Source organism: Brassica napus (genome assembly GCF_020379485.1).
Source record: "Brassica napus cultivar Da-Ae chromosome A5 unlocalized genomic scaffold, Da-Ae chrA05_Random_1, whole genome shotgun sequence".
Taxonomy (NCBI): domain Eukaryota; kingdom Viridiplantae; phylum Streptophyta; class Magnoliopsida; order Brassicales; family Brassicaceae; genus Brassica; species Brassica napus.
The window spans coordinates 14,945-31,643 of NW_026014003.1; the positions used below are offsets into that span (position 1 = coordinate 14,945).

Below are 16,699 nucleotides of genomic sequence, written 5' to 3' on the forward strand. Positions count from 1 at the left end.
AAAAGTTTTAGGTAATTAGATTGACCCGTTTTCGTATATTTTAAATCTGGCCGAGATAAATAGTTTCTTATAATATGATGGACTTTTAATTTTTCTTAATAACATAAGCCCATTACTTTTTTTCTTAATACTACTATCCTTGTTTCCAAACAAAATTAATTTTTTTTAAAAGACTACAATTCATGTTTCCAAACACTCCAAAACTTTTTAATAGTCCTATTCAAGTCTCCAAACACTCCAATTTTGTACTTGAGTTTTAATAAGATAGACTAGATTTTGACCCGCGCAGGCGCGCGGGTGTATATTTTAAAAAATATGTTAATATTTATTTTTCATGTAATTATTAGGATTTGAAAAAATGAATCTGAGGAACATAACCGATACCGATCCAAAAATATAGTACCAAACCCGAACATAAATTGATTAAATATTCTAATTATTCAAAATTTTGTTATTTAGAGAACCGAATCTGATCCGAACCGAAGTATTTAGGTATCCGAATTTATCTAAAAATAGATTTATATACTTATATATATTAATTATTTTGGATTTAACGTATATAAAACATCAAAAATGATACTTTTAAATTGGTTTAAATACTTGAAAATATATATAGATAGTCAAAAGTAAATATCTGAAATAGTTAAAGTATACTCAAATCACCAAAAATACTTAAAATAATTATTGATTCCGTATCCAAAATTTTAAATCAAGCCAATTGATATGTTAAGCTTAAGTATTATGACATATGTTATTCAAATTTATACGTAATATATTATTTTATTTATACATTTTGAGAAATTTAAAATATATAATGATTTAAGACTTTAAAAATAATCTAAATTAGTTATCCAAACTCAAACCAAACCCGCAAAGATCCAAATCGAACTCAAACCAAAATTTAGAAACATTCTAATAAGGCTGAAATCTTTGACCCTGAAAACCCAAAATACAAACCGATCAGAACCAAACCCGTATGGGTACCCAAAAGCCCATCCCTAGTCATTATTATATATCGTATTTTATCATCATATAATTAATCGTATTTTATATGTACCATCATATAAGTAATCATATAATTAATAGTATTTTATACATACCATCATATAAATAATTACATATATTATATTTTTAAAACTTAATATGAAATATAAAAACCATAATTTGAGTTGGTATTTTAAATTGGGCTTTGTATTATATTTTTCTTATATATATTGACAATATTTTTTTATAATGGTTATTGAAAAATAGTTTAGTAAAAATCCATTTTTGAATATATGTATATTTTTGAATCAATTTTTGATATAAATCAAATTTGAATTATTATTTTGATTTGAAATATGTATATAAAGTTTAAATTTTGTTTTATGGTTAGTTTAGAAAAAAAAAATTTAAGCAATTAGATTGACCCATTTTGGTATATTTTAAAAGTGGCCTAGATAACTTTCAATTTTTTTAAAAAACATAAGCCCATTACTTTTTTTCTTAATACTACTATCCTTGTTTTCAAACAAAATTTTTTTTTTTAAAAAAGACTGCAATCCATGTTTCCAAATACTCCAAATTTTTTAATAGTCCTATTCAAGTCTCCAAACACTCCAATTTTGTACTTGAGTTTTAATAAGATAGATGATATTATTATTCGATTACTTTCAGATTGAAATACAAGTCTTAATTTGAAGTCGAAGATATAGAAAAAAGGTTAGCATAAGGTTTTCGGTTTTGAATAAATATAACGTTCCCATTCAATAATTTTTTGAAAAGGATATGTTTGTGTAAAATAAGAAGGATCTTGACGGGTGTAAATACATGCACTAAATACTCATCTTGCACCAATCACAAGGCAACACGAATACATATTTATAAGAGGCTAAGGCTATTAATCAAGATCTTGCATATTTTGTATAGAAAAATGAAGAGTGACTCATCACATTAGGGAGTATAGAAAATATCTCAGGATTTGCTTTTAGCTCCAGCATGTCAAACTATCTAGATGCCAACACAAAGCGCAAATTAACAAAAGAAAATATTTAAATAATATATTTTTAAAAAATAAAAAATAAAGAAGGAATCCATCACCAAAAGTTCATTAAAAAATTGAATATAATACAAACCCTTTTGCTTCCTTGTGTCTCCCTCTTTCTTTCTCTCATCTCTCCTATCTTCTCCATATATACTTCTTCTTCAGACCCCAAACCTCCAACACACACAAAAACACAATCTCTCTGTGCAATTTTCTCCAAAGTTTCAACTTTTCAATTTCAGTTTTCTCTTAAAGCATTTCACATTTTCCTTTATTACAAATTCACATTTAGTGAAATAAAACCACATCAAGACATTTAAACTTTTTAAACCACATATGGATCCTTCATACAGATTCATAAAAGAGGAGTTTCCTACTGGATTCATTGTTTCCCCATCACCACCATCTTCTTCAACTTATTCTTACCTCTATTCAACCTCCATGGTCCCAAATGATCCAACAACATCAAGCTCTCCACAGCCAATAGAAGGTCTCCACGAATCAGGCCCACCTCCATTTCTGACAAAGACATATGACTTGGTCGAAGATTCAAGAACCAACCATGTTGTGTCTTGGAGCCAAGCCAAAAACAGCTTCATTGTCTGGGATCCACAAGCTTTTTCCACCACTCTCCTCCCCAGATTCTTCAAGCACAATAACTTCTCTAGCTTTGTTCGCCAGCTCAACACATATGTAAGTTCTAATCTCTCTATCTATGTGTCTGTGTCTGTGTCTGTGTGTGTATGATTCTGTGTATGGCACGAATCTGAATAGATCTAACAACTCACAATCAAATCGTGACAGCAACTTTTGTGCGAAAAGCTTGATTAATGTAAAATTTTCCCTCATTCACTGTGGTGCAGTCAAAATTTGAACCAAATTCTTGAGACTTAGCTTTTGATTGTTGTTTTTTTCGGCGTCTCTTTTGATATCATCAGAGTTAATTAGTGTTAATTATTATATACATGATTGTTTGAAGGATTCGTGAGTGTGTGTGTATATATAAATGCAAGTGGGCATCACTGTTCTCCGAAAAATCTCGAGACATAATATTATACAGCCCACTTGTGTACTATTGTCTCTTTTTGTTTCTAGAGATCTCTTGAAATCTTGAAACGGAGCTTATTCAAATTTTGAACCTTTGTTTGTTACAAATCTCCAAAGAAAATTTTCTACAACATAATATGCAACCAAGTTGTTTATCTCACTATATATATTTATACACAAATATTGAAGTGAAATGTGACGATTCTATCTCATCTCTAGTTGCATAAAATACATATGATAAGAGAATGAAATTATTAGAGTTCATGAATTGTTTTGGCTTGGTGAAATAATTATTTTTTTATTAAGACGAGTTTGGGGTTGAATCTAATCATAAAATATTATAAATAGGGTTTCAGAAAAGTGAATCCGGATCGGTGGGAGTTTGCAAATGAAGGGTTTCTTAGAGGGCAAAAGCATCTCCTCAAGACAATAAGGAGAAGAAAGACAAGTAGCAATAATCAAATACAACCACCTCAATCATCCTCACAAGAACATTCTCTAGACAACTGTTGCATAGAAGTTGGTAGGTATGGTCTAGATGGAGAGATGGACAGCCTAAAACGAGACAAACAAGTGCTAGTGATGGAGCTAGTGAAACTGAGACAGCAACAACAAAGCACCAAAGTGTATCTCAAATTGATTGAAGAGAAGCTCAAGAAAACTGAATCAAAACAACAGCAAATGATGAGCTTCCTCGCCCGCGCAATGCAGAATCCTGATTTCCTTCAACAACTCATGGAGCAGAAAGAGAAAAGAAAGGAGATGGAAGAAGCAATCAGCAAGAAGAGACAAAGACCGATCGATCAAGGGACAAGAAATGTGGTTACTGTGGAAGATTATGATGATGATGATGATGATGGTGGTGCTAGAGGTGGTTATGGAAGGTATGGAAATGATGCTGGATCCTCCTCAGCGTACATGAAACAAGAAATGTATGGAGACTTGTCTGGATTCGAGATGTCCGAGTTGGACAGTCTTGCTATGCATATTCAAGGACTTGGAGATCAGTTTACTAGAGAAGAAGTCTTGGATGTTCAGAAAAGAGATGAAGAAGAAGAACAAGAAGGGTACCCAAAGGTGAACAATGAGATTTATGGTGAGGGTTTTTGGGAAGATATGTTAAATGAAGGTCAAAATTTTGATTTTGAAGGAGTTGAAGAAAATGTTGATGTGCTCATTGAACAACTTGGTTATTTGGGTTCTAGTTCAAACTAATTGAGATCAACTTGAAAAGAGTACTTAATCATTTGAATCATCTGGTATCCTTCTGAAAGCGCTTTATTCAATTAGGTGAGTCATAGACTAACTTGTTGATGGGGTTAAATCACTGTTCTTGTTTCTTTTGATGTTTTTTTTGGAAATAAAGTTTTATAAAACATTTTAACATATGCTTCGCAACTTGGAATTATAATCTGAACTTTAAATTTAATTCAAAAGATTCATTATCTTCTTAGGAATATAATGATCATATATGTGTCTATGTAGATGGTCCTAAAATATCTTGTGTTTGATATTTTTATATTTCATAGGAAAATAATGAAATTCGTTGTAAATCTACGCAAAGTACTAAACTACATGTATTTGTTTTCTAATTTGCTATGCGTATACTCAAATAATTTCAAGAAAGAATCAATTATCCAACTGTATATAGAATAACCAACATAGATAAAACCGTACTGGTGACCTAAATTACGGTGGACTAGTGGATGACATCTCGATATTGAAGGAGTTTCCACAATAATTCATAACTCGCAGCTCTAATAGTTTAGAACACTCGACTTGTTAAAAAATTGTAATTCAACCCTGAAACACGGTTCTGCTTTTCATTTTAACACTTAACTATATGGCTTTACTTTCCCCTTTTCACATATATTCTTAGTATTTCTTATAGAAGTAACTAATTTTTTGTATCGTACTGCGTAAATGGAAAAGTATTGACTGGCCTTTTTGATCCCGTTATGATAATCATTCTCTAGAATATTTAACCAAAATGGACAACCATCGGATCCAATTTGCTTTATGGATGTAATTATCAAAACTTTAGCAATCGAGATAAGGGTATCATTTAAATGTTTAAAATCCTTAAATACACATTCATTTCAAAAACGATCAGCAAAATATCAGCAATGCGTAATCTATGGTGTCGAAAATTATCGTCCAATAATAATCATGGAAAGAAACTGCAACCAAAGAACTCATCTCCATGGATAATCTAATGAGATTATATGGTGGACATAATAACAAATTGCGGGATAAGACTCCGACGACACAACAGACTGGCAGATAAACTTGCTAGCATATAATATGCACCTTATATTAAATTGAATACACTCTGCAGTAACATGATTAAGTTGTGTAACCTATATGTGCAACGATTATGTACCAAAATAGAATACATGTTAAATATTATATATGTGTGGCTGAAAAGAACAAAATCTAGTTATCAACACCTAGATCATGAATCTAAGTTTATAAATACTATAAAAATAACAAACACAAAATGGTAGATTGGGGGATGAATCATGATACATGATTAATTAAGGAATGGACAGAAAAGGGAAAAGCAAACGACAATGGTAATAAGTGGGAGTCACGCAAATTGTGTTCCAGTCGCTGTCTGTTGAATTTAAGATTGCGTAAGCACGTGCTATCAATGACTCACTGAGTCATCGCCCCATCTCTCGTTTCTTCATGCTACTTGTAGAGGCTATTTTTTTAAATTTTTTGCCCATATCAGATTCACACACTTCTTTTGGATTACTTAAATTTTACTGTCTGCTGATCTCTTTATTGGTCTCAGGTGAAACGTATAGATAGTTTAACTTACAGATTAAAATTGTTATATTTAATTTGCAAAAAAAAAAATTGTCATACAAAATGAGAATCCCCTGTGGCCCTGTATACTAAGAGTTTGTTTTAATTAAAAACAACATTGTTTATGTATCGCTTAATTAAGATGTCAATTTTGCATACGTGGCAGCATAAGAATCAATTAAAAATTAGTAAGTCCAAAATTCAATTGAAAGGAAAACTTATACTAATCTAAATATAAATGTATATGATATGATAAACTTAATACTCAGTGATCTCATTAAATTAATACTCGGCAATCTCATTAAATAAGACTTTTTTTAAATGGATCAAGGTTGATTTATATGTGATATAACAGAATAACTTTTAAAAATATATATATAAGATATACTCTTATTCCGTATTACTTGGACAACAATTTAAATCAAAGTCTGTTATATATTATGGCCTAAGTTTTGCATGTTTTTTCCTATAAATCGAAAAGTAATGATTTTATTAAGTGTTGTTTTTTTATTAATAGAAAATAGACGTTTTGATAAAAAAAAAATAGCAAAGAGATGCAGCTATTCAAAATTGTTTTGTTAATAAAAGAAAAAAATTAATATTGTTCGGTTCTCAGGCATTCCTCGTATACAAAAATTTATATAAGGAGTAGTACAAAATTCAATGAAGGAATAGTCATTTTCAAGCTCAACTGACCGAAACCTAGTTTTAAAATAAAAAATATATGAATAATTTTTTTTTTGTAGAAAGTCTTTGATTTATTTGTTTATTTGTCATAATACGCAGACTTTGTTGTTCGCCCCCTCGACGCATTCCCTTCTCTCCCCGGCATCATCCCACACAGAAAGAAAGAGCGCGGAGAGCTGTATGGAGCCGAGGAGCAAGGCAGCAGATAAGATAGAAGAAGGGGCCAGGCGTTTAGGATAAGTCCTGAAAGGAAAAGGAAGACTGGAATGCCTCCAGGCTTCTGCTTAGAGAAAGAAAGTCTTATTCCAAATTAATTAATACCTAAAGGACATTTCAATATCTTTTTTGATTCCAGAACATAACAAGTTCCTAAATTCTATTTCTCTACGAATCAAATTGTATTAAGAATCAAAAAATCGAATAAAAAATAATGGCTTCAGATATCAATCTGATATTAAGTTGTTTTATTGTAACACAATTCTTTAGAACTTAAATTATGAAATTTATATTGAATATTAAGAAAAAGATTTGGCACCTACCTAACTATTTTTCGTAGTCTAGGAAAACATTAATAATGACCACTCATAGTAATTAATGATATATATCATGTTAACCTAACTTACATCCTATACAAAGTATCGGTTGCAAACAAATAATATTATCATCTTTCTATGTTTGAGCCTTAAGTATAATAATTGTCGGGCTGCAAAATTTTTTGTTCTCTTAATGGGCCCATAACCAAACTATACTTCAAATTATAAACTTAATCCGATTTGTAATTGTCTTTTTAATATTTTAATTGTCCATCTTATGTTGTAAAAAAGAAAGTTAAAAATCTGATATTCTGAAAATTAGTGTAACTTCAAAATCGAAAATATATAAATTTTATTTACTGATAATTTAGTAAAAGAAAATATCCAAATGTATCGGTCCAACATACATATGCTTATATAAAAAACCAAAAAATGTATACATATAAAAACAATTCCATCATATATAAATCTTAAATTTGCCAATACAATATTTTTAATTAGAAAACAACTACTTATTTCGGATTGAGATCGCTTAAATATTCTTTTTAATTTCAATTGAGCTGAAGGAGGATCAATCGTAAACTACCAGTATTATTACCATTAGAAGAAAATAAAAATCCTAAATTTTGAACCAAATTTTCGTGATACATAATTTTAGAATCAAGATCTTTTGGTAAGTTTAAATTAATTTTTTTTATACCAGGCTGTTTAAATAAATAAGAAACGTTTCCGCCAAGTTAATGCTTCCACCGAATTTTTAAACTTGGTACAAAATTTTGAAGAAATTCTATATGGTAATTTTAATTTAAGATAATAGTATACTTTGTCACCAAGTCTATAATTTTGACCATTGAAAACAACTTGCCAAATATGTTTGTGGTAGTTTTGAACATTTACATAAATATTGGTTCAACGTATCACACTAAAATACGGTTTCTAGATAATTAATGCTAATTATTTAAATTTTCCAACCAATCCGAAAACCTACCTATGCCTAGTATATATATACGGTTAAGTTTTTCTTTAGAAATACCATCAATTTTTTTCACAATCTTAATTTATGATTATAGAAGTATCAATGATATCACAGTTTAATTGTTTGATTTGGGCTTCTATACTTTTCTATGTGTATCAAATATTTATAGCTAGTTAATTATTATACATTAAGAAAAAACATAAATACCAAATATATTTTGACCAGAAGAACACATGTATTCAGAAATCATCAGATTTAACAAGACGCAGATCTGTTTATAAGTAATCCTTATTCCCTTGTGCGAGAAATGGTCTCGTCTGATGAGGTTATGCTCGTAATGCTGCCAACAGCACTGTTATTTTCGAAGTGGGTTTAGAAAATGAAGGCTCCAGTGAGACCTATGAGTCCAATTTTTGGATATCAAGGCCCATCAACCTTACTTATTTCGCTAGCAATTGGTTTTTCTCACTTCTTAATCTGTTGCATTTCTGATCTGAATTCATATCAACCAACTAATCCAGAAGGCTGACCTTAATATCAAAGGGTCATCCTCAGATAAGGCCATTGTTTTGAAGTCCTCAAACTTCATCCATCCCTTTCTTTTTTTCTTTGCTATATACTATTCCCTCTGTTTCATAATAAACTAGGGGGTGTTCGCGCTTCACGCAGAATATTGTTTTTATTATTGCTAAAAACATGATTTTTTAGATAATGTAATTATGTTGTCGTTTTTATTTGTTAAAACTATTATTTGGTGTTTTTAGTGTGTTATGTACTAATAGATGATAGGTTAATATATTTTGTGTTTATTTTTTTCGAATAATGTGTTGTTGTGTGTATAGTACTTGTTAATAGTGAAATGAACATCTAACATAAAAGAATATTGAATTTCAATAACTTTGTTGATTCTAAAATTAAAGGTTTCAGCGTCAAAATTGCATTATATTTTTCATATTTTTGAAAATTATAACTTTTAAGATGTTTTTTTGCCCTCTCCCTATATTTTGACCTTGAGCCATCACCGTCTATGTATTTCGTTACATTTCTGGTGTGCAGTGGTTCTCACCATCACCGGAAAAAGACTTACATATTTCTCTTGTTCTTCCTTGTCTTCTTCACCTGTGAGATTATATGGTATTTGTTGTAGATCGGGTTTATGAGTTTTCAGTTATTCGGTTGATTCTCACGGCATTGTAGGTTGTTCCAGTCAATATTGACTGCTCCTCTTCTTCCTTAGATTTTAGCTGATGTTAGAAACTACATCTTCTTGGTTGGGTCAGAGTTTAGTCTTTTTTGATGTTGTATTCCTCAACGTTGGCTTACCGTCAATAGTCTCTGCTCGTCTTGGTTTTGAAGATATAGTTTTTGGTGTTCTGACATATATGCTCTCTTTCATAGTTCGAGGACGGATTCATAGTTTGCTGATTTCGTTTCGTCTCCCTTTCCCTCTCTATTCTCGCATCTCTTTGAAACTTTCATCGCATCTCTGGTTGCTCTCCCTTTCACCATGTTTTCCACTCGCGGTTTGGATAATGTTTTCGTTCGTGCATGTTATATGAGCTTGGAAGGTTATCTCTGGTCTCAAGTTTAGTCTCTGATTTTTTGGTGGTTGTCTTCCATTCTCCCTCCCTCAAGTTGTTTCTTTTCTTTCCATGTTTTTTTTGGTATAGGTGTGCGGAGTTAGTCTCTTGGAGCTTTGGTCCCTTCTATCCAGAGATTTGTGGTTTTTCACTTGCATGACCGTGTTGTATATTCTTGTTTTAGTTTGTGAGGTGTTTCTTACCTTTTAGCTACTGATTGTGTTTCCGGTGCTTTAGGCATATATGTTCCCGCTTCTTTGTGGCTTTGGCCTTTCGATTATTATTCTCCTTTTGACCCGCTTTCTTGGTTATTTGCGTTGGTGCTCTAGTTTCTTATTCTTAGTTTGATTATCTTATGATATTTATAGTGAAATAAATATATAATTTGTAAATGAAATAATAAAAATTAGTAAAAATAATAAAATGGTGAAAGTTTATGCTATTTTTATTATAAATAAATTAAATATTAAAAATATATATATTTATATTATTTTATATATTTCTTGAATATTAGGGACTAATAAGTGTGAAAAGGATTAGATAGTACATAATTAGAAATTGATGGAACAAATTGCAATAATCCAAAAAGAAAAAAGATTTAAAATACAAAAACAAACATGAGGACACATGTCAACAAACTCCCCCCCCCCTACACATGTCATAAGAAGGGGAAAAGCCAACTTTATATATATAGACTAGAGTCGGCCCGCCCTTCGGGCGGAATATATTTTACTTGTAATCTAGATTATTATTTTTGTTATGATTTTTTGTGTCTAGGTTTGCATACACTGTATTTTATTCTATTCCAGTTTGATTCTTTGGTTCTAGAGGTTTAAAATCTGTTTAGATATTTAGAAAGTACAGTTCGGTTTCGGTTAGGTTTGGTGATTTCGGTTTGGTTCGGATAACAAAGTTGGAGACCGGCTTATATCAAAAATAATTTTGGATCCCATTCTATTCCAGGTCGGTTTTGGTTTTTCGATTAATTTGGGTTAAAAGGTTAAAAAAAGAAGAGTTTTTCGCATTAATATCAGATTTTAGATTTTCTGATAAAAATTCGAATAATTCAAATAATTTTTAAGTATTTTAGATAAAAAAATATATTATAGTGATTGTCCAAACAACTGAATGCTATTGTCCTCCAAACCAATTTATGAGAAGCCATGACAAATGAAAAGTTAGACAAAAACCAAACTAAATGACAAACTCGAAAGCAAACTACCTCAAAGGAAAAAACTTTATATTTAATCAAGCAAATCAGGCCATCTTTATGAATAAGAATAAAAAAATGAAAAGAGATGAATCTCAAATTCATGATGAATTTCTTGTCTCTATCTCTTGTCTTCGGCATCCCAAGTTTACCTTGTCAATAGTCAAACTTTGATATTGAGTTTATGTATTTTGTCTAATACTCTTTTAATTTGAAAATTTGATTATAAATTATATGATAATCATTATTTATTGATTACTATTTTTTACTTTTTATTTTCCCTTTCAATTAAAATTGTTTGATGTAAAAATATTTGATCTCATTCTCAGTTGCAATTAGCTATATTTCAAATTCACCGGTTGATGTGGTTATAGTGGACTATGTTTGTAATTATTTTGAGAATGTAAATATTGTGATCTATTTGTTTAAGATTAGATCATTTGGTTTAATTTATGTTCTTGTCAGGTTGTTAGTTTTATTGTGTTCAATTCATTTGTTCATCTTTGTTTTTCACATGTTTGGTCAACGGAAATGGACCCTTCTTTGTATTAACTAATAATAATGTATCACAAAACAAACCAATTATAGTACCAATTGTGTATGTATACATACGAATTTAAATATTTTCAGATCAAACATACGCAGCCAAACAGCAAGGTACCTCGGTTCTCGGGATCCAGCAACCATAGATCACCTTCTTCTCAGCTGTGACTATAGCTCAGATATGGAGTATGATTCTCTCACGTATAAGCGGATCATTGCAAATGTTTATTAATTGGTGAGAACTGCTAGCATGGATCAGAAGTAATCATGCCAACAATTCCAACGTCAGTACTGTTTCTGCTTCTGCTGCTACTATGAGATGGAAGCACCGGCTCCTCCTTCGGAAAATGGTGTCTCAAGCTGTCGTGTTTCATATTTGGAAACAGGGTAACATTGTTCTTCACAACAACACCTCACTTCCACTGCAACTATTTTTCACAATATTGATCACGATATCAAGAACAGTATCTAGATCTCTGCAAGGAAGAACCGAAAGCTCTTTAGGCAACACTAAAATTAGATTATCTTGATGTAAATCTTGTTTCACTTTAATGATATTAATAGTAGCAAAAAAAAAACTGTTAAAAGTCAAAGGCCAATTCAATTATATGTATATCTTTTCAACTTTAGAAGGTTTAGAACTTCATCACAAAACTTGAGCTTTCAGATGTTTAACTTACATATGGATTCAATAGCTTGATCAGATTTTGATGTTTATGGATTATAATTTTAAAAGTGAGTGGAAAAAAGGATTAGAGATTTTGATAAGGCTATATACCTGAGTAAATAGATTACTTATCTGGTTGTGTAAATTTGCTTCAAACACTGATTGCTCTGATGATTTTTCAGAACTCTTCTAGGCTGTCTTTCAAGGCCTGCAAAGGTGGAATCATTATTTAAAATTTGTGTCGTCTCGTTAACAGATTGATTATGTAATTGCCAGAATGTTAAAGTAATCTATTCTTAACAAAAGGTGGCCACATAAACCAAGCAAAGGAGAGTCGGTGAGACGGTAATTCTGAGCACACCGGGCAACATCAAAACCGGATATAGAATTTAGAAAACATCTTTCCGGCGGCGAGCTTAGACCGGAATCTCTGAAGGCGGTTAGCATAGACGGTGGCTTGCATTATGGTCGAATGCACCGTATTGACATAACACAGAAACAAATCAAGCCAGATGATCGAAGCCAAAATATATAAAACAGCAAACAAAAAATTAAAAACAAACTTCACACAGATGATCGAAGCCAAAATTTATAAAACAGCAAACAAAAAATAAGAACTTACATTAACGTCGATCAAGAACATGTCAACCCACATCAACTCGCCGCCGCGTTTCACATTCCGGGCTTCCCAGTATCGCAAGAGTCTCGCCTTGACGACGGATGAACACTTGCTGCCAGACTTCAAATCTGAGAAGAAAACTCTGGTAGCCATATTACAGTCGCTTAGAAAGATATGAGATTTACGAAGAGAGTATGAGTAAGAAGAGAGCAACACTCACATCTATTTATACCGTTTTGAGACCGTCTTTTGCAAACCATTGAGGATGGATCGTGGAGAGGACAGTCAATTCGATTCCATTAATTGAACCGTTTCAGATAGAACGAAGAAACTCGAAAGTCCCTCATCGCCGCCGCATCGAAGAGGAAGAAGGAGTTGTTTTTTTTCTTCTCGGGATTAGGGTTGGCGCATCTCTTCTGGAAAAACAAAACACAAAGGGCCAACAACAAAAAGCCCATGTCACGACCAGAGCCCAACTCGTGTCACCTTCGTTTAAATGAAACGACGCACAGAGAAGCATGGACATGTGGCAGCGCGAAGAAGGCTGAGTTTCCTAGCTGGATGCTGAGCTGGATGGCCTAAGAGGGATTCAAACCCTTTATATAATAATAGATAGATACATAGATAGATAGATAGATAGATAGATACATAGATAGATAGATAGATAGATAGATAGATGTCATTTTAGGTAAAAAATTTGTTCCAAAATAAATGACATTCTATGATTTCAATGTAACTTTGTACATTAAATTCATCCTTTACTCTTTTGAACAACCAATAAGCTTTTATTTAAACTATTTTTATTTAATTAATCACACATTAAATAAAAATATATTAGTCTATTACACAATTTTTTTTATCTCCGTGAAAAATGTCAAAATGACATTTAATATGAAATGAAAAAGAATATATTAAAAACCATTGATTTTTTTTCTGAATTGCAATTTTTTCTTCAAAATTGTTTTCCAACAGAAGTTTAAAATATCTGTTTCCGCCTTGCTTGAGTGATCGGGTTATAACCGGCAAATCCAAATAATTAAATTAAAATAATAATTTATATATATTTTAGTTAAAATGTTTTTTTTTAATTATATAAACTAAGTATTTTCATAAATTAATATATATTTTTAAAATTACAAATTATTTTTGATGAGTATATTTATACATTATATAATATGTATAATTAAATTAGATAATATTATTTTTGCTTTATCTTTTGGTGGATATTAGCGATTTTAAATATGTTTGCTGACCAGCGTCTGTTCAGCATTTATAATCTACAATCCGCATCCGTCTGCTTCAAACTTTTGTTGATCCGCATCCACCCAGCAGCCGATCAAGTAGTGCATGACCCGCCGTTTTTGATTCACAACCTATATAACCTCTTAAATCTCTACTAAATTACGGGTCTTTTGGGCTTTTGGTCTTTTTGAAAACTATAAGCAGCTGGAAACAACACATGTAATTGATGGACCAATAAATACAAGAGTGCATAATTCGTGAAATGGTGTACTGTGTTATTCGTTAGGTTTGCAACTAAAATGACAGGCCATAACTCTTGTTGCCCATATATGAATTCCTTTTCAAGTTCTTGAATCTGTAAATTTTTAAATGATATCAAGTTAGCACTATTTACTGATTATAAGAATGTTACTTGTTTTGCAAAGATAATTATAAATATGTTTTATAACCCAAAGTTTTTCATACATCACTATTACTTAACATGATGACATAAAAAGCAATCCAGATTTTACTTTACAGAATTCAGGGGCAAAACCAAAACTATATTCCTCAGATGAGGGTTCCACCCTTGACAAACTCAGTGAACGCCAAAGCGACTAAACCAAGCATTGCGAAACGTCCATTCCAAAGTTCAGCGTTTGATGTCATGAAACCTTTGGACTTTGACTCAGCGGTGATGCCTTGGAAAAGTGGCACAAGGGACGCAAGCGTCAAGATCGCCGTCGTGCCAAGAAACCACGAGACTCCACCGTCGGAGATCTGAGCGAAAACGTTTTCTCCCTTCGAAAGTTCAACTGCCAAGGCAGCCACGAATCCAACCATCGCTAAACGGCCATTTATTCTCTCTGGTGCTGGACCGCTAAACGCTAGCAAGTCGTTAAACTTGGTGCTCACCTATATTTAACCATCACAAAATTATCAACACATTACTTCATAACCCTTCCAAGATGTGTGTTATAAATTTGAAATTAAGAACAAAACAAAGTTTGTCTCAAGTACTTATCAGAAAGGTTTGTCTTAAGTATTTTAAAATGTAGAAGTATTTTAAAACACTTAAAACTTTTTAAAAGTATTTTAGAAGATACTTTTGCTTAATGTCTAGTATTGGTTATAATTTGTGTCTATCCATAGTTTATTAATTTCCTTTCTCCTTCTTAACGTAGTATTATATATAAATGATGTATTTAATTATCTGGTCGACATTTACAAGACAGTTAACAATAATCATAACACAAAGATATATTAAGTGTTATATCTTTTATCAAAAAAAAGAAGATATATTAAGTGTTGGTTATTTAAAGTTTAACTTTTATGAAACAAAAGGAGCTTTGAATTGTTTCTAAATAACAAAAACATGAGAGAATTTTACCCAAAAAAAAAAAACATGAGAGAAAATAACTAATAACCAGAATGATACTAACATATACAAAAATGATACCTTTGGCTTAGTAGGAGGAGGAGGTGGTGGTGGGGACGATGACTTAGGCAATGGCTGAGCCGCCGATGTCAACGGTGTAGACTCATCCTTCATTGGTTCTCCCTGCAAAAGTCAAACAACAGACGGTCAGGATTTCATATTAACAGAGTGACCGTTGGGTTTACAAAGTTGAGGAAAGTATATGTACCTCAGCCATGCATCTCACTCCCACCGGGAAGTTCCTCTTGAGATTAGGGAAGTTTCCGGCGAAGAAAAGGTTGTTTGTGTTGATCTTGCGAGTGGTCAATCCACCAGCGAAGACTGACTGCATGTTAAACGACGCCGTTGCCATTTCTAAAGATTTTAGTGTTTGAGTGAAAGAGGAGGATCTGAAGTATGAAACAAAGGTTAAACTTAAAGTTGGATCTTCAGTAGAAGCTTGATATGATTAATGAAGGATCAACGTATCTACTTATAGGAGAGGATGATGAGAAATGATAGGTCGAGTTGTTTCCTGAACCTTCTTTAATTTTTAGCCTTCCATTTGATTAGTTATTTCTCCAAATTATAATAACAAATCGTCAAACGATAACACATGAGAAATAGATCTTAGCCGTTGCTTTCGTTTGTTATAATAATTATACGAACTATGACACACGTGACTTAAGTTTAGTGTGAGTGTTTAAGCGAAGATGCTTGTCGGCATACACACAATGAAATATTAACTGGTATACAAATAAATAGGCTAGAGAAATAGTTTCAAATAGCGTTTATCAAAAATAGAATTTTGTATTATATTTGAGTTTAAAATTTAGTTTTCAATGTTCGAAATTGACTAATTGCCGACACTGACTCCATCATGTTTAGTAATCGAATTTCGTTTAGTTTAGGAAATCGTCTATTGAAAAATGTTTCTACACAAAACTAGCCTGGCCGTATATGTGGCATACGACTTGAGATTGATCGGAGATTGTTGTTCATTTTGTTATCGCGAGATTAAATTGTAAATCATAAATCACATGTTTATTTCGCTGTTTTGCAATGCGAAACTAGTCGCAAATCATTATTTCAAATCGCTGGAAAATATAGCGGTTAAAATGGAAAAAATTGACGCAGATTACACAAATCACAAAACCTGCGATAATAAATAAATAATTCTTTTTGTCATAAATTGCATGTTGCTGCGGCATACAAACGAACATAACCTATGTATACGTTTCATAGTCATGGAAAATGAACATGCTTATTATCTTATAAGTTATAATCCAACATTTTCGGACGTCAAAGTTATTTGCTTATTTATTTAAGACAACTGAGTAGTATTTGGCCGCTCTGAAAAGA

General features: G+C 31.7%; 2 protein-coding genes across 2 annotated transcripts; one reads left to right on the top strand and one right to left on the bottom strand.

Moving 5' to 3' along the window:
• The first annotated feature begins 1,710 nt into the window (after window positions 1-1,710).
• LOC106455062 (heat stress transcription factor A-6b-like) lies at window positions 1,711-4,481 on the top strand. Its single transcript, XM_013897112.3, has 2 exons — window positions 1,711-2,716; window positions 3,419-4,481. The coding sequence occupies exons 1-2, from the start codon at window positions 2,360-2,362 to the stop codon at window positions 4,283-4,285; spliced, it is 1,224 nt and encodes a 407-aa protein (XP_013752566.1). The 5' UTR covers window positions 1,711-2,359; the 3' UTR covers window positions 4,286-4,481.
• Window positions 4,482-14,367: 9,886 nt separating this feature from the next.
• Window positions 14,368-15,811, bottom strand: LOC125594199 (early light-induced protein 1, chloroplastic-like). Its single transcript, XM_048770496.1, has 3 exons — window positions 15,567-15,811; window positions 15,380-15,481; window positions 14,368-14,835 (listed from the first exon to the last, which is right to left on the bottom strand). Exons 1-3 carry the CDS (start codon window positions 15,708-15,710, stop codon window positions 14,491-14,493), a joined length of 591 nt encoding a protein of 196 aa, XP_048626453.1. The 5' UTR covers window positions 15,711-15,811; the 3' UTR covers window positions 14,368-14,490.
• Window positions 15,812-16,699: the final 888 nt, after the last annotated feature.